The sequence below is a fragment of the Schistocerca piceifrons genome, chromosome 2, assembly GCF_021461385.2.
Source record: "Schistocerca piceifrons isolate TAMUIC-IGC-003096 chromosome 2, iqSchPice1.1, whole genome shotgun sequence".
Classification (NCBI taxonomy): domain Eukaryota; kingdom Metazoa; phylum Arthropoda; class Insecta; order Orthoptera; family Acrididae; genus Schistocerca; species Schistocerca piceifrons.
Genome location: NC_060139.1, coordinates 649,006,556 through 649,030,334, shown reverse-complemented (window position 1 = coordinate 649,030,334; position 23,779 = coordinate 649,006,556). Strand labels below are relative to the sequence as shown.

Sequence of the window (23,779 nt, the reverse complement as noted above, 5' to 3'; positions counted from 1 at the left end):
CATGTGGTATTGATGGAGTCTCTAACAGAATTTTGAAGTGTTGTGCTAATTTAATAAGTGGAGTCCTTAGTGATATATGTAATGCTTCGCTGACACAGGGAATTTTTCCAGACAGATTGAAATACGCGATTGCCAAACCTCTTCATAAGAAAGGGGACAAGAGTGACTTAAATAATTATAGACCAATCTCATTGCTGACTTCATTTTCTAAAATATTCGAAAAAATTATGTATTCAAGATTAGTCTCACATTTAAGTGAAAATAATTCACTCAGCATGTCACCGTTCAGATTCCAGATGGATTATTCGACTGAGAATGCTATCTACACATTTACTCATCAAATAGTACAAGTCTTAAATAACAAATTATCGCCAGTTGGTATTTTTTGTGATCTTTCTAAGGCATTTGACTGCATGAATCATGTCACACTCTTAGAAAAACTCAGGTTTTATGGAACTGAAGGCTATACACACAGCTGGTTTGAATCATACTTAACGAACAGAAAGCAAAAAGTTGTGCTGAAAAACACAAATAACGTTAGGAGGGTGGTAAATTCTAGCGAATGGGGAGTTATCACAAAGGGAGTCCCACAGGGTTCAATTTTGGGTACTCTGCTGTTCATTATCCATGTGAATGACCTCTCACTTAACGTTCAGCAAGCAGAACTAGTACTTTTTGCAGATGACACGAGTGGTATAATAAATCTCATTCCAGAAAAAGCAGCTGAAGATATTGTTAAGGATGTCTTTCAAAGAATTATGAAGTGGTTCTCAGAAAATAGACTCTCCCTTAATTTTGAAAAAACTCACTATATCCAATTCAGTACACCGAACAGAGTCATACAGACAATTATTGTAGCATATGAACAGGGCCCAGTTAACAGGGTAGATTTATCCAAATTTTTGGATGTTCACATTGATGACAACTTGAACTGGAAGAAACATATTACTGAGCTTATCAAACAATTACGTTCAGCTTCTTTCGCTCTTTATATAATCGCTATTCTGGGTAATAAACAGATCAGCCTCCTAACGTACTTTGCATATTTCCACTCAGTAATGTCTTATGGAATAGTTTTCTGAGGTAACTCACCACTTGGACATAAACTACTGATTGCACAAAAGAGAGCAGTGAGAATAATTAGTGGTGTTCACCCAAGGACGTCATGTGGGCACAGCCGGCCGCGGCGGTCTCGCGGTTCTAGGCGCTCAGTCCGGAACCGCGCCACTGCTACGGTCGCAGGTTCGAATCCTGCCTCGGGCATGGATGTGTGTGATGTCCTTAGGTTAGTTAGGTTTAAGTAGTTCTAAGTCCTAGGGGACTGATGACCACAGCAGTTAAGTCCCATAGTGCTCAGAGCCATTTGAACCATTTTTGAACCATGTGGGCACCTATTCAAGGAGTTAGGTATTTTAACTGCACTATCAGAGTACATGTATTCGGTAATGAAATTCTTTGTAAATAATCCATCTCAATTCGCGAAGAACAATGATGTTCATACGTACAACACTAGAGGTAAAAATGACCTTTCCTATCCGTTATTGAAGCTGTCAGTTGTTCAAAAAGGAGTACATTATTCAGCAAGAAAAATCTTTGATCGTTTGCCCACCAATATAAAGTGTCTGGCAGGTAGCAGATCAAGTTTTAAATCTACCTTAAAATCATTTCTTTTGGACAACTCTTCTGTTCCATGGACGAGTTCCTGTTTCATAACTGGCAAAAAAAATGTATATATATCTTATAATCTGACTTTTTCCACATCATATCGATAAAATAATCGTGGAAATGATCTACGGAACATGACATAACCAAACCAAACGAAGTTTTGCTCAATTAGCTATTTGCGTCTATGCCTCAGGTGTTGTCACATATTAAGGTAAACATTCATTCACGATCAAAATGACTTCACCACCCGTGCGAACGTTATTTTGTTACGGTCTTATTCAGATTTATCCAAAAGGAAAGCTTAGTTTGGAATCTTGGGGGAGCGGAACTGCCTGCTCCCCGGTCGAACCGCTAGTCCTCAATAGTGGCGTGCTGTGCGCCCTTCTCCCCCACTAAACCGTTCGTGACATCAGCTACCATCTTTTCCCTTAAAACAGACACATTTTACCTCATACTTTCCCTGTTGCTTTCTGCGCATATACACTTTTGATTTACACTCGTCTGCAAATTTTACTCTGGCCCTCTGCTCTAATTTAGTTTTTTCAAACGAACTATTTTTTTACGCTTTGGCAGCCTCTGATTGGAACAGTCCACCTTCTCCATTTCCAAGGGGTGTCCGCCTGTGGATGCTGCGTCGTGTTTCTAAGCTACCCCTGGCTTTTCTGTGCCCTTCCGCCTTCACATTCTTGCAAGTCACCCTGCTGGCCTACCACGCCCGCCTCGGCTCTTTCCGTAACCATTCGGGCAGGCTACCTTCACCCTGGCCCTCCGTCTGTCTGCCATCCCACTGCATTCTAATTGGCGCTCGCTTAATTAAAAAGGCTAGAACTATAGTTTCATTGCCTGTACAACAAACGAATTTTTTTCTGAAGCCACCTCATATTCTTAGCTATCGAATGAAGTTCTTAAAACTATTGCTTATCTGAAGTGTGGTCATTCGTGCACAGCAAATTGCCACTTTTCAAACTGAGAGTGGGTTGAAACCCGAAACGGAAAGTAGGGAAATTTTATACATGTTAAATATATAGGAAAGAAAGATTATACTCGCAAGGATAGAGAGTTGTAATAACCTCTACCTTAGGCGAGGTCGAAAATGTGTGAACCCCTATCGACAAGAATAGTGTGGGTCGGTAGACAGATTAATAATGGGATACAAAGAATACCCAAATGCAATTAAATGGAAATAACCTGACCGTACTCTGTGGGTAGATGATGATTGTGATTCGCGCAGTATCGACTGTGAAACACTACGACAAGGACAAACCGTCGCGCGAAGCAATACAGAAAACTAGTCCTATAGCCCACATGCCAAGAAGTGCGACTGACATAATGACTACTCGTAAGGTAGAGCCAATCATTTCGAGATGTTTTAGCGATCGTTATGCTACTGCAAGGACATTGTCACCAAAAACCAAGTGATCATCAAAAGAGCTTGGAGAGGATTTGTGATAGGCAGAAGTAATATATAGTCATTTTAATTATGCTAAAGGATGAACTGAAAACAGTTGAAATCTGGCCAACACGGAACAACTGTGGTTAAAGATCAAAGACTTTTAAACTACGATCTAGGTAAATACGTACCGAATAAACTAACGACAGTCTGTAAAAACGTTAGTATTTGGATAATGTTACGAAAACAGAGTGCTGCACTGCCGCTAAAAAAGAGGGAGTCTGGAAACTGAAAGGTTTAATGATAATTCGAGAATCTGTAAGGAGGACGTTACGGAAACATACTATAATTTCCACAGTTGGATCCTAGCGAAAGGTCGATCAGAAAATCCGCGGAAATCCTCGTTATGCTCAAAGTCAGTTAACGAATCCAAACCTTCCATTCAGTCTCTAGCGGATGAATCTGGTGTTGAAACTGAAGACATGAGGCAGAGAACCCATGAGTCTGTTTCTTGGTATCACGTCATACGTCCGACTGTCCGTAAAGGATCTAGTGCTGTATACCCCAACATTACATATTTTCGGATAATACGTCATGTTAATGAGTTAATGGCCAGCTTTGTTGAAATATGTCCAAGCATTACAGAGTTACGGTTATGTGTCAGCGCGCGCGCGAGCGCGCACACACACACCACACACACACACACACACACACACACACACAATGTACACAAATGGCTGTGTGATATAAAGTCCCGCCGAATGTTAGGTTAGACATGTATTCGATTTTTGAATGCTCAGAAGTTAAGACTTGCAGATATTTACCGTCAACTAAAGGAAGTTGGTTGGGTTGATTTGGTGGAAGAGATCAAACAGCTAGGTCATCGGTCTCATCGGGTTAGGGAAGGATGGGGAAGGAAGTCGGCCGTGCCGTTTCAAAGGACCATCCTGGCATTTGGCTGAAGCGATGTAGGGAAATACGGAAAACGTAAATCAGGATGACAGGACGCGGGATTGAACCATCGTCCTCCCGAATGCGAGTCCAGTGTGCTAATCACTTGCGCCATCTTGCTCGGTCTAAAGGAAGTCTACATTGATAAAGTAACGAACGAAAGAAATGTGAGAAAGTAAAATGAAATGTTTACGAATGGAATTAAATATATGGTCAGTTTAGGAAAGCTAAAAGGTCGTTACTTCCTGGAGTACCCGGTATGTGTAGACACGCACTGATGCAATACTTGCCTTTCAGCCTTGCTCTTAGGTGCTACGAACGAGGACGTCGGCGTATGTTTTAAAATCGGCTCCTCACATTTTTTAAATTATGTGATGCATTCAGTGGTCTTGAAAGGGACGGACAAATATTGCACGTAAACTGACTTCTAGCACGTCAGTCTATGATCCTGTATACGTAAAAAGAATCCACAACGGAGAAGTGATCTTAAGCTACCTTTGCACCGAAGCGAACACAAGCAAACGTCCTAGAGAGAATGAGAACACCCTACGGCGTAAACGCTAGGAGCGCGTGAGCAAACTACATTCGGTCGTGTTCGGTTCGCATTCGCTTGTGTTCGCTCGAGTTCCACTGGTTATCATTCTCTTAGCGAACCATCAGAGGATGTTCGTATCCTCTCTGCTTCGGCCCTAATACTATAGGAAACTTTCGTCTGCAATCTTGTCTACATTTCTGATTGTAGACAGGAGTTGCTTGAACGATGGAGTGGTGCGAAGAGAATATAATGTTGTTGACAGAACAATGTAGATATAAAATATGGTTCTGCGGTCCAAGAGATCCACAGCACAAATGCAGAAGGAAAAGAAATATGGCTGGTGGAAAACTTCCGAAGCACTGAAAGGACCAGTATCCAGCTGTGGGCATGAGAAAGACGATAAATACATTGGACGCTTGCATCAGGTAGGAGCTGAGTGAATGAGCACAAGGTTTGTAATTCTTTTTATTAAGAAGGGAAAGCGCATACTTGTTAAGCAGATTAATATTAAAGATGTACGAAAGACGTGATCACTCTTGCTGCTTACGTTCATGATATCTGTAACTGTAATGTATTCGGAATCACACTGTCTGCTCTCTAACATACTGTACTGCGGATTTTATCAAGTAGTCTTTGTACAAGTTATACGTATATTTCACGTTTCATTAATCATACTTTATTGACTTTATCTTCTTTCTACATCTACATGGCTAATCTGCAAATCAAACTTACGTGCCTGGCAGAGGGTTCATCCAACCACCTCTCGAAGGGCATGCGGACAAAAACGAACATCTACATCAATCCGCTATTTGGGCTTGATGTGTTGAAAATTTGTGTCGGTCGCGAAGCGTGTTCAGATGGCGGACAAGGTAAGCAACCAATATATAGATACGGGGCGTCCGGTTTCGAGTCCTTGTCTAACACAAATTTTCAACATTCACCACTGACTTATTTCAGTGCCTGTAAGGCGGCTGAAGTCCGGTAATAAAAATATTTGTACTAATGCCCCTAATACTCTGTACATTGAAGTGTGATATTGGTTTATATTTGTTAATAGGTCGGTTATTCATTTTCTTCGGTCTTGAACGTTTACCTTATTGGTATAGCCAACACTGTATTGAGATAGACTCTTATATGAGCATGTATTGCGATGTTCAGACGTGTCCTAACCTCATTTTACCAGCTGAAACTACGCTTGGTTTTATGAATGATGCGGCAGTGATTTAATTGCCTAATTCTGCTTAAAATATTTCCCGCAATTTCTTTTAGTGATTGTTACATTAAAGAAATTTTCTGTTGTGCTTATTGTTCCAGATCTGAAGATTCTGCAACGAACAGCCGAAACTAATCATCATCTAATATGTTTTTATTTGCTATCCTGACTATTAAAATATTGTGTAAAAATATTTTAAACTTCTTCATAAAAAATAACGCAGCATTCATAGTCTGTGTTAGTTATGTCGTGTTTTCTTCTGTTCCTGTAGTGTGAAAGCTTGTTCACAGATACAAGCGAATGGTGGTGAACTTGGTGAACTGTCTGAGAATGCACATTCGCTTGACTTCGCTGTCATTCACTCAAGTGTAAAGGGGACTGACTGCGCGTACGATTAAGTGGGATTTACTTTCAGACGAGTACTTCAGAGTTTAATATTTCAGGCTGGCTGCTAGCTCGCGATGTGCTGTGGCTACTGGCGTTCTGCGGCTTCGCTATCAATTATTCTGTTCGAGTCAACCTCAACATCGCCATCGTGGCCATGGTGAAGGGCAGCGCGCCGCTTGATAGAGAGGCCGAGGACGTCGGATACTGCACGCAGTCCGGAGCTGTTTTTCAAAATACCTCCGACGTTAGCATCACCAGCGATCAAGGCAGCCTCTGGAACGTCGTCACTGGCGCAAACAGTACCAGCTTCAACACGTCATTGGAGATTGGCAGTACCAACCTGCAGGTTGTGAAATCCGTTTACGTGAAACAGATTCTTTACTGCTAGTATTGTGACAATTCTTTATCAGTACATCTACATCTACATCCATACTCCGCAAGCCACCTGACAGTGTCTGGCGGAGGGTACCCTGAGTATCTCTATCGGTTCTCCCTTCTATTCCAGTCTCGTATTGTTCGTGGAAAGTAGGATTGTCGGTATGCTTCAGTGTGAGCTCTAATCTCTCTGATTTTATCCTCATGGTCTCTTCGCGAGATATACGTAGGAGGGAGCAATATACTGCTTGACTCTTCGGTGAAGGTATGTTCTCGAAACTTTAACAAAAGCCCGTACCGAGCTACTGAGCGTCTCTCCTGCAGAGTCTTCCACTGGAGTTTATCATCTCCGTAACGCTTTCGCGATTACTAAATGATCCAGCAACGAAGCGCGCTGCTCTCCGTTGGATCTTCTCTATCTCTTCTATTAACCCTAACTGGTACGGATCCCACACTGCTGAGCAGTATTCAAGCAGTGGGCGAACAAGCGTACTGTAACCCACTTCCTTTGTTGCATTTTCTTAGCATTCTTCCAATGAATCTCAGTCTGGCATCTGCTTTACCGACGATCAACGTTATATAATCATTCCATTTTAAATCACTCCTAATGCGTACTCACAGATAATTTATGGAATTAACTGCTTCCAGTTGCTGACCTGCTATTTTGTAGCTAAATGATAAGGGATCTATCTTTCTATGTATCCGCAGCACATTACACTTGTCTACATTGAGATTCAATTGCCATTCCCTGCACCATGCGTCAATTTGTTGCAGATCCTCCTGCATTTCAGTACAATTTTCCATTGTTACAACCTCTCGACACACCACAGCATCATCTGCAAAAAGCCTCAGTGTACTTCCGATGTGATCCACAAGGTCATTTATGTATATTGTGAATAGCAACGGTCCTATGACACTCCCCTGCGGCACACCTGAAATCACTCTTACTTCGGAAGACTTCTCTCCATTGAGAATGACATGCTGAGTTCTGTTATCTAGGAACTCTTCAATCCAATCACACAATTGGTCTGATAGTTCTTATGCTCTTACTTTGTTCATTAAACGACTGTGGGGAACTGTATCGAACGCCTTGCGGAAGTCAAGAAACACGGCATGTACCTGTGAACCCGTGTCTATGGCCCTCTGAGTCTCGTGGACGAATAGCGCGAGCTGGGTTTCACACGACCGTCTTTTTCGAAACCCATGCTGATTCCTACAGAGTAGATTTCTAGTCTTTAGAAAAGTCATTGTACTCGAACATAATACGTGTTCCAAAATTCTACAACTGATCGACGTTAGAGATATAGGTCTATAGTTCTGCACATCTGTTCGACGTCCCTTCTTGAAAACGGGGATGACCTGTGCCCTTTTCCAATCCTTTGGAACGCTACGCTCTTCTTGTTGTTTCATATTTTGGAAACTAGAGCTGGATTAATTTTGTTGTACCTTAAATACATTCCGTTCATGTGTCCTATGATTATTGGCTTCGGAAGTCATTTTTCGCACAAGGAGGTAAACTCTCGGAGATGGAGGGACAGTTGGGATATCTGAAAAAACTTCGAAACCTGCGTCGACAGTGTACTGGAGAATGTGAGAAGGAGACCATTAGAGATTGGTTGTAAGCGAACTAATGGTTCCAAAGGAACTGTGCACAAAGATGAACGGAAGAGTGATGAACTAATTCTAAGGAACGGTCTTTCGTAGTTCACTTCGGTCGCGCCTTTCTATTTGTAGTTCCTGGGAACGGGAAATGGCGGGCTCGTTCCCGCAACGGCACGTCGGCCGGTCTCGTTCCAGCCTCGGTCCCGTTCCCGTCTGTCTCGGTCTCGGCCGGACTCGTCCTTCTTCGCGTGACCACTCGTCGCGGTTCCTTTGCCGCCTGCTCCTAATTACTTCAGTATCGAGTTGTTCTTTTCGTTCGCTGCGCACGTCCATTCTAGATCTGTTTCAAACCTTTTTTGAACTCTGGACTTCTGGTTCTTTTCGTATTCTATTCAGCGTCCACGATCGGTAATTAAAATGTATTTTATAATTATGTAAATTACATAAAAATTAAGTGGTATGTAACACATACATCTCTTCAGGTAACAAAAGGGCATATCAGCGTACTTCACTATTTCGGTAAACAGCAGAAGGCATACTTATAAAACGGCAAGATATTTTGTTATTACACATGCAAAGGAAGTCGGCACGGCACACACGAGTGGCCATTTTCCATCTTTTTTTGATCCAAAGTATAACGGGATGTCTATTGTTGTGGAAGGCAGATCGACTTATAACCGAATGAAGCCCGCGCTCCGTAATCGAGTGTCTGGTGTCACATTTTGTAAAGAGAATACGAAAAGTTCTACAACATTGTTTCAGTGGTAGCCGGCCGAAGTGGCCGTGCGGTTAAAGGCGCTGCAGCCTGGAACCGCAAGACCGCTACGGTCGCAGGTTCGAATTCTGCCTCGGGCATGTATGTTTGTGATGTCCTTAGGTTGGTTAGGTTTAACTAGTTCTAAGTTCTAGGGGACTAATGACCTCAGCAGTTGAGTCCCATAGTGCTCAGAGCCATTTTTGTTTCAGTGGTACACGGTGGTGCACGAAAAATCGGCCGCGAGTACTAGACTGTCATTGTCGCCCACCAATCGTCATCTATTGTTTCGAAGTTGTTGTTTGCATTAGGTTATTTTGCTTAATTATTACATGTTTATCTATTCTGCTCATATCGGCAACAAATCGTGCGTAATTGGCGAGCAGTCTGTACTCGAGCCGTTTTCCGTGCACCACCTTATATTGTTTCACTGCGATTAGACGCATAACGCTACAGTTGACTAAACGAGAGGTTTTGCCGAATCACGAAAATTACTTCTACACGTGTGTGAAAATCCTGTAATGAATAAAAACTCTGTACTCCAGGGGGGAGGCAAGTACCTTGGCGCCTTTCATCTTCAGTCACCTATGCCACTAATTTTCGGTTTTTCATAAGAACCATATGCCATGCACATGTAAATGATGAACGAGTAAAAATGAACGGTTCCCAAAAAAGAGCGATCACTGTTGAACTAGTTTCCCAAGAATGAACGAGTTTGCCCATCCCTAGAGATTATGGTTTACGCGCTTCATTAGTGTAGATGACATATAGGAGAGAAGATACCGCAGAACCTAGGGGCCACCTGCAGTGTGAAACGTCCCCTTTGAACAATTATACATGACTGTGCTTGTACTGACACACAATATTTTTAGCGCAACGCAATCTGACTTTCAATAATCCCTACAAAAGAATGGCCCTGACTAACATTAAACTATACCTTTCACAAATCACTTACCTCACAAAAATCTTCGTTACTCAAGCTACTGCAATACAGCGAGCGCCACTACTGCCAGCTAAATAAAAGATTCAAACTACTGAAGGCACTAACCACTGATAGGCATAGTTAGCAAATGAAACATATTAATAGAGAACAAACAATGTATTTACCTTAATAGTGTTGAAAAATCATAATATATATAGCAGTTCATGACATCCAGTCTTACAAATTTCAAAACTCCGCCATTTCTCTCCCCATATCCACCATTGCTGGCGGCTCACCTCCAACTGCACAACGCTACGCGCTGTTAACATCCAGCTGCCCAGCACTACAATGGCAGACAACAATGCAAACTGGCCAACATCCAGTCTTACAAATTTCAAAACTCCGCCATTTCTCTCCCAATATCCACCACTGCTGGCGGCTCATCTCCAACTGCGCAACGCTACGCGCTGTCAACATCCAGCTGCCCAACACTACAATGGCAGGCAACAATGCAAACTGGCCACAGACTGCACACAGCACAGCCAGTGATTTTCATACAGAGCGCTACGTAACGTTGCCAATAAGAAAACATAAACAGCCTACTTACAAGTGTAATGGAAGGTTCGGCAACAGGTATCGTTAACTGTGACAAACGGTATGACATGTGATATGAAGTGTGTACAACAGGTTGGATACAGTTAACTGGAAGTGCGTTTGTCTAGAGCCTGAACAGGAGACTGGTGAATGCTCTACACTACGCTGAAGGAAGCAAAATAGCGGATTTTTAGTTAAGTTAATGGGACAGGAGATGGGTGAGGTACAGAAGTTGGTCATCAGAAAAAAGTTGAGACAACAGCAATCCCACTTAATAGGGAGAAGGTTTACTGTGTGTAGATCAGTTGGGGGAGCATGAATTCGAAGATATTAACCTGAACACTTAAGTGAATCTACCTGGTTGGAAGGAAAGTTATGATTTGGGAGGTTTTCCAGAGCTTCAGATAATAGGTTCGTAACATACATAGTGTAACGGGTATACGTGCGGATATTTCTGTTTGTGACGGAGGACGGTGTACTGAACAACATTACATCAGTATTTGCGTCATTTTGTAGGCTGATAATTATAGCTATTACAAGTCATATGTTTCTGCTTATTTTCCCCTGTACAGCAGGTAAGGTGTCGAAGTATAGATGCGTGGATGCAAAACGGTTAGTGTATACTGACAGGCGTAGTGTACTTAGTGGTGCGGTTACGACCATGGAGAAAACACCAGGTAGCAAATTATGTGACATGTTTGTGGGAAGACTGCTCGATGCAGAGAAGAAACAACCAACACACTCATGTGTGTAGATATTAAGGTACAACATACAAAAATATCTGCCCTTATACCTACATATACTGAGCTAACAAAAGTTATGGGATACCCCTAAAATCGTGTCGGGCCTCCCTTTGCTGGGTGTGGTGCAGGAACTTGACGTGGCATGGATCAGCAAGTCGTTTGAACTCCCCTGCAAAGATACTGAGCCATGCTGCCAATATAGACATCCATAATGGCAAAAGTGTTGCCAGTGCAGGATTTTTCACACGAACTGACCTTTCAATTAAGTCCCACTAATATTCGATGGGATTCATGTCGGGCAATGTGAGTGGCCAAATAATTCGCTTGAATTGTCCAAAATATTCTTAAAAACCAAGTGCGAACAATTGTGGTCTCTTGACATGGCGTATTATCATCCATAGAAAGTCTACCGTTGTTTGGGAACATGAAGTCCATGGATGGCTGCAAATGGTCCTTAATTAGCCGAACATGATCGAAGAGATCGCTGTGTCAAGTAGCAATCTACAGATACACCAGTCAATGAATGTTAGCCCATATTTTGACTGGTGGGAATCTTCCTACATGTCGGTCAGGGGAACTGAAGATGACGAATATATATCGCCGAAATTGGATGCTCAATAAAATAACAACTGGAAACTTAGACGGGTTAAAGGTGTTTTGATTAGATATTCCATTTCCATTTTCAGTCAGTGATCCATGTTAACACAGCCTACACAATTATGGAGCCACCACCAATTTGCACACTGCCTTGATGACAACTTGGGTCCATAGCTTCGTGGTGCCTGCGCCTCAATCGAATCCAACCAACAACTGAAATCTGGACTCATCCGACCAGACCAAGGTTTTCCAGTCGTCCAAGGTCCAACCGATATGGTCACGATCCCAGTATAGGTGTTGCAGGCGATGTCGTGCTGTTGGCAAAGGCTCTCGCGTCGGTCGTCTCCTGCCACAGTGCATTAGCACCAGATTTCGCCCCACAGTTCTAACAGATACGTTCGTCGTACGTCCCACTTTGATTTCTGCGGTTATTTCCATTTCCGTTAGTGCTGACAACTCTACGCAAACACCTGTGTTCTCTGTCGTTAAGTGAAAGATATCGGCCACTGCGTTGTCCCGTGGTGAGAAGTAAAGCTTGAAATTTGATATTCTCGGTACTCTCGATGCTGTGGATCTCGGAATACTGAATTCCCTAACGATCTCTGAACTGGAATGCCCCTTGCGTCTAGCTCAAACTGCCAGTCCACGTTCAGAGTCTGTTAATTCCCGTCGTGAGGACGTAATCACGCCTGAAACCTCTTCACGTGGATCACCTGAATACAAATGACGGCTTCGCCAGTGCACTGCTCTTTTATACCTCGTGCAGGCGATACTACCGCCGTCTCTATAATTGCAAAACTCTATCATATGATTTTTGTGGTCTCACTGTAATTTCCTGGCCACAGCTGTATGCTCCTGTTGTGGCTGTTGTGTACGCCAGACCTCGTATCTGGGGGAAGGAGGTTTCTCCTGTATGGAAGCGATGAGTCGGTCTTTTCCGAATCTTCGTAAATAGATAGTGGTCGGATCATGTATGGCTGAGATGAAGACGAGTAATTTTGGCATGCAGGCCGGTGTTTTCCAACACCGGCTTGGAAAGGTAGTTCTGAAAGTCCTGGCAGGAAGCAGCACCTTGCAGAAGCGTCATTAGCGGGAACAGCATATGGCCAATGAAATCGCCTACATTCTGTTCTTGACTATGACTGGCTGATAGGGCTGATTGTTAAGTAATTTCGTGAAGCTGTTTTGAGGTCACTAAATTGGCATTCTGAAATACTTCCTATTAACCCACCGTTATTGACTAGTGCATCTGATAAAGGCTGATCGGTTAATATTTGCACGGGAGTTCTTTCGTATCAAATCCAACAAATCTAATTAGGAGGTCAGGCAGCAATAATCGATACATACTTTGTTGTTGATGTTCTATATCTATTGTCTAAACAGCACAAGTGAGGCAGTTACTCCTTCGTCTGAGACACTAATAACGGTTAACTCATCATAGGTCATCACATGCTAGTATTCTTCATGTGCCACTGAATGCACAATCCTCAAATGCAGTCCAAATCGTGGGTGTCCGGCGCGGTTGTCGCGTAACTGCGGTGCACAATTGAACACTTAAACACATCAAACAAATCACTCAGTTAGCACCGCTTACGTATTTGCTGGAGGTGAGTCCCACGACTTTTGGTAACACACAAGGCCATTAAACAACTGGAAACGAGGTCGGCCGTCCTGCCGAAATCCGCCCTGCCCTATCAACAGCCAACAACTTACTTGCTCAGAGCCTCAACACTGACTACTTTCTGGCGCACTCGGCACTCGCCTATCGATAGTACCTACTGCGACCTGCGTGAGGCAAAGATATATTGTTCTCAATACGTAAGGGATGCTTGACCCCTTACATCCCCCCTTCCCCTCGAAAAGACTGCTTTGAAACCGGAGGTGGAAAGGAATATAGACAGAGTTCACAGTGACAGAAAGAGAATACACATATAAATGCAAGTACAGTGAAATTTACAAATTGAATGGTAAATCCTCTGACTCCGGACGTAAACTGCCTCTACAACACATATTATATCTAAATTACAATCTATCCTTATGACACAACTCAAAATTGTAGTTTATTGAAACAACACTATCACATATAGATTATAACAAAACTCATTTCTACCGCAATTGATAAACTATTCAACGCTGGATATCTATTGAATCATAGTGTAACAAAACTATTTCCATTTCGGTTCGTCTCAGCGAGGTTTGCGTCCAGGACACAACCAAAATCCTACTGTATTAGCACCACACATTACAGGAAATAACTATCTCTAATTAGACTAATATCTACTCAACCCAATACTTCAGTGATCAAAAACATAGTACATAACAAATAATACTTATTACAAATGCAGATAAATGACAATAATTTATTCTCTACTCAATAATGCATATATGAATCCACCGTCAGTGTGGTCATTAAAAAATCAATCTCTAAAGAAAAGTCTTTCTTGTTGGTTACTAATTGTCTTTCCTGCTTTTGAGCGTCTATTATTAACATAGTTCACAGAATTGTCCATATGTAGGTCCCTATTAATAAACACTACAATATTCTAAATACTAAAACTTCTCACACTATAAAGGATAGCTATATCTCAGTCCTTATATGCAATTCGTCCCTTAAATATGGTCAAATCCTTTCTCATCATGAAAACCCATAATCCTGAATAGATACAAATATAGTTAATAAAAGACAACAGCTGACACTTGAACACCAGTTCACATGACCTTTATTCTCCAAATACACATAATAACCAAAAAACACCCATACACATTTATGTTTATGCCTGGCTAGGCCCTACTTCATCGTCCTGATTACTTTTCTCCTCAGGGTTGCCCCGATCTTCATGCGGATAGTATCTCTTTATATGCTCAACATGTTCCTTGCCATGCACTCGATTGGTTTGAGCATATTCCAGCTCACAGTATTGGGGTGTTCGATCTTGATAATTCTATGTGGCCCCTTGTATACATGGTTAAATTTATGTATTTCAGAATTTATCTTCTTCAACTTAGCATGCACTTTCACCAACACTAGGTCTCCTACACTGTACGTTATAAGTTTCACCAATTTATCATGCCTTTCCTGTCTCCTTTTCGCCTTCTCCCTCATGTTCATTTGTACTAGTTCGAGTTTCCTCTCCCAAGTTACCTTCTCTCCTTGTTCATATTCAGTCAACTCACGAAAAACACTGTTAGGTTTCTGATTAAGTGAGGTTTCGCTTGGTGCAAATCCTGTTGAATCATGCCATAGGTGGTTCTGAGTACTCTCGAATTCTCCTAGGTATTCCTTCCAAGTACCGTGTTTCTTGTCACAATAGGTCTGACACAAACGATTTAACTCCATTATCCGTTCAGCCGGGTTCGAGGCTGGTCTGTATATACAGATGTCTATCTGTTCTATTTGATGCCTATTCGACATTTCCCTCCACTCTTTGGATCGGAACTAGGATCCATTATCACTTAGGATTTGTTTCAGTTTACACACATTGCTGAAGTAATCTTTTTCTAACTTATTAATAATAGCCTTGCTGGTCGATTTCTTTAATGGATAAAACTCCACAAATTTAGATATTGATTTTTCTGCAGCTATGATTTGGGCGTAATTTCCTTTTGCCACTGGCAAGGGGGCCGAATAAGTCCACTACCACGATGTCTCTAATTGATTCTGGTATGACCAGATGCAGGTAACCTTTATGTTGAACACTGATAGTTTTAGTTTTCTCACAGGTATCACAGGTCAGCAACTTGCATATAAGGCTTCCAATATTGTTGAAGACGCAGTCCAATTCCAGTTTCTCAAGGCATTTCTTAGGTCCATAATGGGCATTGCTATAATGTGTACCAGATTAACTTGTCTGTTATATGCTCTGGTATATGTAATCTCCAGCTCTCTTCACCCTCTCTTCTTCTCTTGTACTGTATTCCCTGGTGTACTATGCGACTTAACTTCTGAGGTCTTCAGTCGCCTAGAACTTAGAACTAATTAAACCTAACTAACGTAAGGACATCATTCACATCCATGCCCGAGGCAGGATTCGAACCTGCGACAGTAGCGGTCGCTCGGCTCCAGACTGTAGCGCCCAGAACCGCACGGCCACTCCGGCTGGCCCCACGCATCTTTATCCTGACTACTGGTAATCTCGGTTCTTTGGAACTCTGTTCCATTTCCCTCATGAGGTCTTCTCTCAGATCACCATCATCATCCCTAATCAGATTTATATGGGTCTTCATTTGTCGCACTCCCGACTGGACCTAATCAATTTACCGAACTCCTTTCCTCCTGATCTTGGGCTTCACCACTTCTTTGCCTGCCACCTTCTCTCTTATATTCCCTTGTTTTTCATCTCTTCTGGATTCGCTTTGGAACCAACATCCATTTCCACAGCCCCTACTCCCATGATAGTCTCCTCTTTCCCAGTTGAATGATTGGTTATTAAACAGATTCCGTTGGTAGTTGTCTTCTGTTTGGCCCTGCTCACCTGATTTACTATTCTCTCGCCCACATGTGTATTCCAATTGCTCTCTATCTTTAATCAGACTTCCAGACAAGGTTTCTTGCATCCTCTGACTTAATCTTCTCTTAATTGCAGAAATCATTATCTCATCATTTAAGGGTTGCTCTTAAGTTTCATTCAGTTCTCATAAGTGCTCAGCAAATTTTCTCAAGGTACCTCTCCAATTATTAACAAACTTTTGATGGAGCAGGTTTTCCAATGTTGCACACTGATGGCTCTTTGACCAGTACTTCTTTAAAAACTCTCCTTCATACTGCTCATAACTACGAAATTCGTCTTTCTTCTTCTCTCCCCACGCAAAAGCTTCACCTTCCGTTCTATCTGTCGCAAATTGAATTTCGTCTTTGTCTTGAAAATGTGTTGTAAAAATGCGTGTCAGCCATTTCATGAAAATCATAGGGTGCAGTGATCCCTTTGGCTTATATTTTTGTCCCTCATGACCTTGTGGATGCCTGTTATCACCACTCATTAATGTTATCACCTTACCTTCCTTTATAGCTAGTGTTGCATTACCAATCTTTCTGTTAGTCTCCTCAGTTTTCGTTTCTAATTTTGAGATATCGCCTTGTAAATGTTTCATATCCTGTGTAATCCTCCTATTATCTTCTCCCTTCTGTACTGCTATTGAGTTTTGTATATTTCGAGCTAATTCAGTCTATTTGTTGCCTAATCCCTTAATAGTTACTTCACATTGTTGTTGCTTCTGCCTTATCTCTTCGATCCTTCCCCCTAATTCTTCCTTAACTTGTTGAACTTCTTGTGCTTTCTCGTTTATCTCCTCTCCTCAGAGCAAGTTTATGTTCTTCTGGAATCTGCCTTCTCTCTCCTCGCAGACTTTCCTCACCTCTTCCTTATAATCCTGTAATTCTCTTTCCAAATTTTCTTTTTCTTGTAATGTCACCTTTATTTTCTCACTGATGGCGTCAATCTTTTCTTGGGTTGTTCTATTGGTTTCCTCGATTTTCTGATTGGTGGCTTCAATTCTGGCTTTAATCTTTTCTTGGGTTGTTTTCCTCACTTTTCTGATTGGTTTCCTCCATTTTCTGATTGGGTTCCTCCATTTTCCGTCTGGTGGCATCAATCTTTTCTAATATCGTCAAAAACATGTCTTGCTGCCCTCTCTCTACAATGTTTGATTTACTACTCCCAGGTTTATTTGGTGTCTCGAGATAATTGGTGGAATGTGCTAACGAGCTTTCTATTGACATTCACGGTCACTGATCCCTAAATTACCTCTATCCTCCTATTCTATCTCCATCTTCTCAACTTCTACCTCCGGAATCTTCTTAGACGAAGACATGTATAACCTCGTCATCGCATGCTGTGACACGGAATCATGGCACCTGAAGAAATCTGAAAAGGGTCAGTGCATAGCGTTCTAAAATCTTCCACAGGTAGCAGCTGCAGTTCGGAAGCCACTCATCGAGCGAGGTGGCGCAGTGGTTAGCAGACTGCACTCACATTCGAGAGGGCCACGGTTCAAATCCCCGCACGGCCATCTAGGCTGAGGTTTCTCCTGATTTGGCTAAATCGCTCCAGGCTAATGCCGGCTTGGTTCCTTTGAAAAGGACGCTGCCAGTTTCCTTCTCCGTCCTTTCGTAATCCGAGCTAGTGGTCTGTCTCCAATGCCCGCGCTTTCGGCGGGACGTTAAACTCTAATCTACCTTCCTTCCTCTTTCAGAGTGCCCTCAAAAAGTAGCAGCCGAGATTACATAATGTATCCAATGGCCCTCGGCATCACAAGGTCATTGCGGTATTGTCTGAAATTTGTCCAACTGTTGTTGTCGAACCCGCTGGAGCTGTATTTGTTCCAAGGACTACCCTTTATCTGTTGCAACCAGAGGCGCTTGTGATATTTGGAGAAAGGAAGTCAACGCAATGGCATGCGTGTAACCAGTCCAGCTTGCAATACACGGCGTCGAATCGTCGATGCAAGGGGATTCAATGCTCCAGCTTGGAGTTCTCACCGTGGACGGAAGTGTACGGTCGTTATTGCCACGCAGAGAAAATGGCTGTGGTAATAGTTTTGTAATTAAGTTAGGCATTCGTGACTGGATAACGTGTTACGCTGAAGAGCTATACTGCCATTTTGTGTCACGTTTCCAGTTTGTTTGATGGCTCCTCACTGAATGAGCATGGCATCAAACTGCTGACCTTTTTAGTCACACAAACAAAGGGCGCTGTTGGGCTCATTTGTACGCCATATCTGTGAAGCTTTAGTCACGTTTTGCTGGTACACTGTTCTACACATCTTTCGTTTCAGTGGAGCCCTTCTTTTTCGGTATTACAATTTTTCCAAATGTTAGTGTCTTTCCTTTCTTACGCGTCGGTATGGTAATGAATCGAAGGCTTTCTGAAAACCTAGAAATGTTGAATACACTTGGTTACCCTTGTCCTTTGCTCGAAGGATATCATGGACGACGAGCAAAATTCGGTTGTGTACGGTCACTGCTTTCGGAATCGACGCTAATTGCTACTTCCTAATTCATCGTGAAAAAACTAAGTAGCCAATCTGCAACGGTCTCCTGAGTGATTTGATGCGGTCCGCCACGATGTCCTCTCTTGTGAAAATTTTTTCTTACATACACACGTTTCTGTAGCCTGAAAATACAGGTTGTCCATAAAGTAGGTACCAGTTATAAATTTTAATAGCGTCAACTGTTACTGTTTTAGAGTGTTGTTTCAAGGTAACAATTAAAGAGTAACTACAACACCTTCAGATAAGCGTATGCCTGAGTACTGCTCTGTTGTTTCTCGCTTGTGGTGTAACTTATGCCATATAAGCAAACTGCCGACCCCTGATCTTAAAGCGTTTTGTGTTCCGCAGTTTGGTAGGAGTGAATCTATAATTCCAGTTGAAAGTTCGTTTCGTTTAAAGTTTAACAGTGATCTTCCATGTGGGAAAAGATCCGCCGACAATGCAGTCATTTCGAAACGACCAGATGTGAGTGTAAAGTGGAAAGGACAGAACCACCAAAAGTGTTGTTGACGGTGTCACAGCATCTTACCTTCGTAGAGGAAGCAAGTCTTGAGCATCAGTTGCCAAAGACGACAGTACGGGAGGTTTTAGGGAAACATTTACATATACGTCTATACCGATTACAGTTGGTACATGTTTTAGAGCCGGATGACTACTGTGTACGTTGTAATATTTCAAATGAAGTGTTGCAGTAGGGAGATGACTTTCTTGATCATGTGATGTTCAGTAATGGGGCAACATTTGATCTAGGCTGGCAGGTGAATACCCGTAATATTCGTATCTGGGAATTAGAATATCCTTACGAACTTGTACAAAATTAAAGAGTTTCTCAAAATGAGATGTTTCTGTTCTGAGCCCGACGTCAAAGGTATGAACCATTTTTTCTTTTTGTCTTGATGAAGTTACCCTAACATGGGTGGCTTATCTGGGTATGTTGGAAGAATGGCTCTTTGCCCCATAGAAGGTGAACCCGAAAAATTTATTTAGCAAAAATATGGAGCCCCTCCCCATTGGTACCTCTTGGTATGAGAGGGGCTGAATGTCGAGGTTCGTGACCGTTGGATTTGTCGTAATAATTAATATGACAAAACTCTTTTCTGCGTCGCCTGCACGTTCGCTTGACTTCACACTATGCGATTTTTTCCTTTGGGGCTTTATAAAAGATGGTGTCATGATCTGCCACTACCTAATGATTTTCCAAAGGTGAGAAACAGAATCTATTGTTTCCACTACTACGTACTGTTAGCCAAAATGTGGCAAAATTTATATTTTAGGTTGAATGGTTGCCGTATAAATGAACGTGCACATACTGCACATTTGTAGGAAAAACTAGGTTACCTTGTCTTCTATTTGATGCATGATTTGCAGTAAGTAGAGTAAATTGACTGTTATACGACTGAAACTGGGACATTCGTTTAGGGACACACTGTATTTTAAGTTTTCCCAGTATGGGAACAATGACAAGATGGCTGTTTATTTCACAATGATCACATGAGTTTCCACAATAGTCAGCCCTTTCGTTTCTCGCATTTTATGACGTCCAGCTGTTAAAGGACTTCATACACATTATAGACTATGTGATCAAAAGTATCCGGACACACCCAGAAACATACGTTTTTCATATTAGGTGCATTGCGCTGCCACCTACTGCCAGCTACTCCATATCAGCGACTTCCGTAGTCATTAGACATCGTGAGTCAGTAGAATGGGGCGCTCCGCGTAACTCAAGGACTTAGAACGTGGTCAGGTGGTTGGGTGTCACTCGAGTCATACGTCTGTACGCGAGATTTCCACACTACTAAACATCCCTAGGTCAGCTGTTTCCGATGTGATAGTGAAGTGAAAACGTCAAGGGACACGTACACCACAAAAGCGTACAGGCCGACCTCATCTATTGACTGACAGATACCGCCGACAGTTGAAGAGGGTCGTAATGTGTAATAGGCAGACATCTAACCAGATCATCACACAGGAATTCCAAACTGCATCAGGGTCCACTGCAAGTTCTATGGCAGTTAGCTGGGAGGTCATAAAACTTGGATTTCATGATCGAGCGGCTGCTCATAAGCCACACATCACGCCGGTAAATGCCAAACAACGTCTCGCTTGGTGTAAGGAGCGTAAACATTGGACGATTGAACAGTGGAAAAACGATGTGGCGATCCGATGGCAGGGTGCGGGTATGGCGAATGCCCGGTAAACGTCATCTGTCAGCGTGTGTAGTGTCAACACTAAAGTTCGGAGGCGGTGATGTTATGGTGTGGTTGTGTTTTTCATGTTGTTTTGCGTGGCACAATCACAGTACAGGCCTACATTGATGTTTTAAGCACCTTCTTGTTTCCCACTGTTGAAGAACAATTCGGGGAGGGAGACTGTCAACACGATCGAACAGCTGTTCATAATGCACGGCCTGTGGCGCAGTGGTTACACGACAGTAACATCCCTGTAATGGACTGTCCTACACCGAGTCCTGACCTGAATCCTATAGAACACCTTTGGGATGTTTTGGAGCGCCGACTTCGTGCCAGGCCTCACCGACAGACATCGATACCTCTCCTCACTGCAGCAGTCCGTGAAGAATGGGCTGCCATTCCCCAAGAAACCTTCCAGCTCCTGATTAAACATATGCCTGCGAGAGTGAAAGCTGTCATTGAGGCTAAGGGTGGGCCAACACCATATTGAATTCCAGCATTACCGATGGAGGACGCCACGAAATTGTAAGTCATTTTCAGCCAGGTGTCCGGATACTTTTGATCACACAGTGTATATCATACATTAATTTGATCAAGACCTGAAGGCAGTGATGCACAGTCGGCTGCCAGCGGCCTGTCTCGCTGATCTGATGGCGGCCCGCCTCTAACCGTTTGTTCGTGGAAATTGACAAAAAAAGAGCCAAACAGCAAAGCAACTGTGAAATCAAGCGAGTATCATGTTTCAGATTAAACTGCGTAAATAATGAAACTTCCTGGCAGATTAAAACTGTGTGCCCGACCGAGACTCGAACTCGGGACCTCATTTGCGTAAATAATGTTTGTCTAAAAACCCATTTCCGCAATCATCGGTGTTAAATAAAGTGAATATATGTGGAACAAGTGTCGTGAACTAGTATGCATACAGGGTGAACATTAATAAAACGATAGACTGCAGGGACGGATTCCTGGCTGGAAGTAGAGCGCTGTATGTCACAATAGATGTTCAAAGTGGCGTCCGTGGGATGCAATGAACGCGTTCACACGTCACATCATGGATTGTCGTACTTTGGTTTACAGCATGTTGGCGGGCCAGTTCCCTGGAGCATGTGCTAGGATTCGTCTAATAATCCTGTAGAACGCTGTGCTCCAGATCTGGTGTTCGCACAGTCCGCTGACTCCCTGGACGTTCGTCTATCTGAAAGGACCAGTAGACACCATCTCTGGTTGTTCCTGGACGAATACCGGACAATTCTGCTACTTATAGTACGCTCCGTCAATCAAACAGCCTGCAACAATGAATGAACAGACGGAACGTGTTTAGAGGAACTTCATTAGTCAGCATCATCTACCGTGGCAACGATACATTGCCGGACATATGTTCATTGGACCTTCTTTCCTTCACATCCAGTCAGGAATCATTCCCTGCCGTTTGTCGGTTTTATTAATGTTCAGCAAGTCTGCACAGCCCTTTATGATGGCAAACATGAGGCATCCACAAAGGACTTAGGTTCCAATAATAAATACTTATCTACATATAAATACTTACAATGTTTAATTGTAATATTTAACGTATTGACATTCTCGATGAATGTCACTCGTATGAAATGTTTCTAGTATGGTTCAATAATCCGATGCCTGTTTCCTCCATAAGGCACACCTGGACCCCGATTCTACTTACGCCCTGTTGCAGGATGGCCTCTTTGACTGGGATGAAAAGCAGCAGGGTCTGGTGTTGGGCTCCTTCTTCTGGCTGCACTGGTCCACACAGGTAAGCTGTCGGCTGGTGTTAAGTGGGCAACTGCTGAAGGGCTAACAGAGGGGCTTGATGCACGCCTGTGGTTTATGCGCGCGTGATTACAGATCCACTCTACAGCAGATACTGACCTTTGTAACATATACCTAAGTTGAGTTGCTCTATTGATTATCCAATACACAGGAAACTCAATCGTTAGCAACCACTTATACGTCACCATGAAAAGATGTCCAGATTCAGTTTCATGCAGAACACCAGAAAAGCGTCCATAGCTGAAGCTTCGCTACAAAGAAGTTTTTCAGTAAATACACATTAGAATAGTGTAAAACACGGCAAATATTAATTATATGTCATGCAGGTTAACAATAGGACAGTGAATTGCGCGATACTGCATGGTAACACAGACAGAGGACTTCGCGTTTTCAAAGCATCATGCCGTTTAAAATTCGACAATTGTACTGGAGTAGACTAATAAATGCGATAATTTCTACGAGTTAGCTGTCAACATTGGTAAGCTACGCAACTATTAACAGGTATGTTCACTGTAATGGTTCTGTTCAACAAGTAGATGCTCTTGTTGTTATTTACTAACTGCTATCTTAAGTGATGAGGGTCATACTGTCTTTTAAAGTGGTAATAAAGACAAATATCGTTTGAAAAGATGGGCTACTAGCCAGACAAAAACTGGAAAGGGAGAAGTAATTGAAGTAGTGCACCAACTGTCGTCACTGATTACGGGATAATGAATTTAAGCTCGTCGAGCGTCCATGTACCTTTGCACGTCACAGCTTAACTGCAGTCAAAAGATTGGGTTCCCGAAAATGAAGAGCACTGACAAAATCCAGGAAAAGCGATGGCGTCTCATTTCTTGTTCTGACAGCTGACAGGTAATTATTATTTAGGAAAGAATAAAGCGGTAACTATTAGGTCTTATTACGCAACACCATGGAATCGTTTGCGTAGGACACTGAAACAAAATGACGAAGACTAGCGCGGTATAATTCGTGTTCTCGAACATTGCCTATTGTAGTGCCAAAATAACACAAATTGTGGTTCTGAGTTCTCCAACTCCGTATTTGTGAAATGTAAGGCCACGACACTTTTTCATTTAACCTAAAC

At 42.6% G+C, this 23,779-nt stretch overlaps 1 protein-coding gene across 1 annotated transcript in view; it reads left to right on the top strand.

The window, feature by feature from the left end:
* LOC124776989 (putative inorganic phosphate cotransporter) overlaps positions 1-23,779 on the top strand; it is a 182,755-nt gene that overhangs the window by 19,706 nt on the left and 139,270 nt on the right. Inside the window, exons 2-3 of the mRNA XM_047252234.1 lie at positions 6,198-6,487; positions 22,598-22,675. Coding sequence (XP_047108190.1) covers positions 6,198-6,487; positions 22,598-22,675 — 368 coding nt within the window. The remainder of the gene's footprint in view (positions 1-6,197; positions 6,488-22,597; positions 22,676-23,779) is intronic.